The sequence below is a fragment of the Hyperolius riggenbachi genome, chromosome 1 (assembly GCF_040937935.1).
Source record: "Hyperolius riggenbachi isolate aHypRig1 chromosome 1, aHypRig1.pri, whole genome shotgun sequence".
Taxonomy (NCBI): Eukaryota; Metazoa; Chordata; class Amphibia; order Anura; family Hyperoliidae; genus Hyperolius; species Hyperolius riggenbachi.
The window spans coordinates 590686676-590689426 of record NC_090646.1 but is presented as its reverse complement, the minus strand read 5'-3'; the positions used below and the strand labels follow the sequence as shown (position 1 = coordinate 590689426).

Sequence of the window (2751 nt, the reverse complement as noted above, 5' to 3'; positions counted from 1 at the left end):
GACCTGCACTGGATGCTGAACCGGTGACATTTGCAGCTCGCTCTGTGATTGGTCGATAGTGGCAGCCGCTCAGCAGCTCACCCAAGCACTAAGCACCTCCCCGCCTCTCTAAAGGACATTATAATGCAGGGGACCCCCTTTTAAAGCACAAACCGAATTTTCCTTCATTTAGCTTATCTATATCTATCTATTTTTATTTTGAAATCGTTAAGCAGCCGGCAGGATTTGGGGGGGACAGGCTTTCGCCCTGGAGCGGTGCGCGATGCTGTCTCACGCCGACCTCCTGGATGCCCGACTCGGTGAGTCTGCCACCCTCTCCTCCCCTCCCAGGGAAAGCGTCAATTTGTGCCTGATTCCGCCTTAATGCACTCTAAATGGGCTAATTCCTTCTAAAGTAATTGTGTAGTATTAAACTTTAATTTGATTTAACTGCAGTCTTAGAATACATGTAATCTGGACATCCAAGGAAGCGGGGATGTAATTATATTTAGTCAGAAATAACTATTTACTTGCGATTTTTTTCTCCTGTCTGAGATTATTTGTTTGCTGATGTGTGGAGTTAGCGCTTTTCTTCTCTGCATGATGAGAGTGAAGTTCTGGACTTTAGGCTGGACTCTTTGAGCTGAGCTTAGTTGTAGGGCTAGAGCTGCCATTGCGCTTCATGAGGGAGACTTGGGCAGTGGAGTTTGTAGGGCTTTTCCAGGACATCATGTTCTCTCTGCTGGCTCAGATCATAAGTACTGGTGATGATAATCTGAGACTTGGAGACCAGTGGGTGGCAGGGGAACCGATCAGCCCGATACAGACTGATGATAGTAATCCGATACTAGGTGACTATGACCAGTGTGTGCCAGACAAACCTAACCCAGCATCAGTGGAGGTGACTATAGATGAAGGGAAGGTCCACTCCTACATTGCATTAGGTGTAGTAGATGGAGCTTGTGTATGAGTATAGAGATGACTTGGAGGGGTTTATCACTGACACGTTGTGCCATGGTGGGTGTCAGTAAAGTTTTGTACTGTATAAACTCTCTCCTGACTTCCTGGTTACTTGTAGGATAAGGCTGCACTGAGATGTTACGTTGGGTAGCAGCTAGATGGTGGCACCCCGCTGTTTGTCAGTCAGATGCCAGTCCTGTGCCCCTTTTGCTCACTTCTCCGTTCCTCCTGCACAGGGATGAAGGATGCGGCTGAGCTGCTAGGGCACCGCGAGGCGGTGAAGTGCCGCCTCGGAGTGGGCGGTTCGGATTCGGTGCACCCGGGAGATCTGGCCAGCAACTCCGACCAGGTGGAGGGCACCACGCTGCTGCCAGGCGACGACATCACCACCGTGGGCTCTAACCAGTCCTCGCTGGCCGTCAGCGCCAAAGACCCCGACAAACAGCAGCAGCAGCAGAACTCCAACCAGTCGGGCCAGCAGCAGGGTCAGAACCAGAGCCAACAGAAGCAGAAGAGGCACCGGACCCGCTTCACCCCCGCACAGCTCAACGAACTGGAGAGGAGCTTCGCCAAGACCCACTACCCAGATATCTTCATGAGGGAAGAGCTGGCACTGAGGATCGGCCTCACAGAGTCCAGAGTGCAGGTAAGCAGCATGTGGGCACCAGTACCCACCCCTTCCCACACCAGCGGCACACCTCACACCCAATTCATATCTATCTATCTATCTATCTATCTATCTATCTATCTATCTATCTATCTATCTATCTATCTATCTCTAATGTCTATCTATCTATCTATCTATCTATCTATCTATCTATCCATGCATCTATCTATCTATCTATCTATCTATCTATCTATCTATCTATCTATCTATCTATCTATCTATCTATCTATCTATCTATCTATCTATCTATCCATGCATCTATCTATCTATCTATCTATCTATCTATCTATCTATCTATCTATCTATCTATCTATCTCTACTATCTATCTATCTATCTATCTATCTCTACTATCTATCTATCTATCTATCTATCTATCTATCTATCTATCTATCTATCTTTCTATCGGTTCTGAAAAGCATATATTTTCATGCACATACGTGGCTATGCACGTACTTGCTAGTGTTAGCTATGTTAACCCTGATAACTGAAAAAAACAACTCATGAATATGTTGTTGGCACCGATTGCGTAGAACGAAAACATGAATTGGATTATTTCACCATGGACTGTGCGTTAGTATTGCCTATGATGACGTGAAGCTAGAATGACAATGCACGAGAGGCTTGTGTGTATGTATTTGTTTGCAAGTATGCACTATGCACATATCTGTATCTATCTATCTATCTATCTATCTATCTATCTATCTATCTATCTATCTATCTATCTATATATATATATCCAGTGTAGCTGTTGTGTTTGCTAGTACAGTATTGGGCTATAAGGCAACATAGTACTCGATGCGGGGATCCTACGCTGCAAAGATAACTGGACGTTATAAGCGTTCCAACAGCAGCAGTATTTCGGAGAGCTGAACACCTGCAGGCCACTGGACCAGAGCTGTCCCTGGTGCTGAACACCTGCAGGCCGCTGGACCAGAGCTGTCCCTGGTGCTGAACACCTGCAGGCCGCTGGACAAGAGCTGTCCCTGGTGCTGAACACCTGCAGGCCGCTGGACCAGAGCTGTCCACCTCCAGGCAGCTGGATCAGAGCTGTCCCTGGTGCTGAACACCTCCAGGCCGCTGGACCAGAGCTGTCCCTGGTGCTAAACACATGCAGGTCGCTGGACCAGAGCTGTCCACCTCCAGG

General features: G+C 47.5%; 1 protein-coding gene across 1 annotated transcript in view; it reads left to right on the top strand.

Annotated features, from left to right (window-relative positions):
* Nucleotides 1–228: 228 nt before the first annotated feature.
* OTP (orthopedia homeobox) overlaps nt 229–2751 on the top strand; it is a 10225-nt gene continuing 7702 nt past the window's right edge. Inside the window, exons 1-2 of the mRNA XM_068271734.1 lie at nt 229–299; nt 1176–1585. Coding sequence (XP_068127835.1) covers nt 263–299; nt 1176–1585 — 447 coding nt within the window. The 5' untranslated portion in view covers nt 229–262. The remainder of the gene's footprint in view (nt 300–1175; nt 1586–2751) is intronic.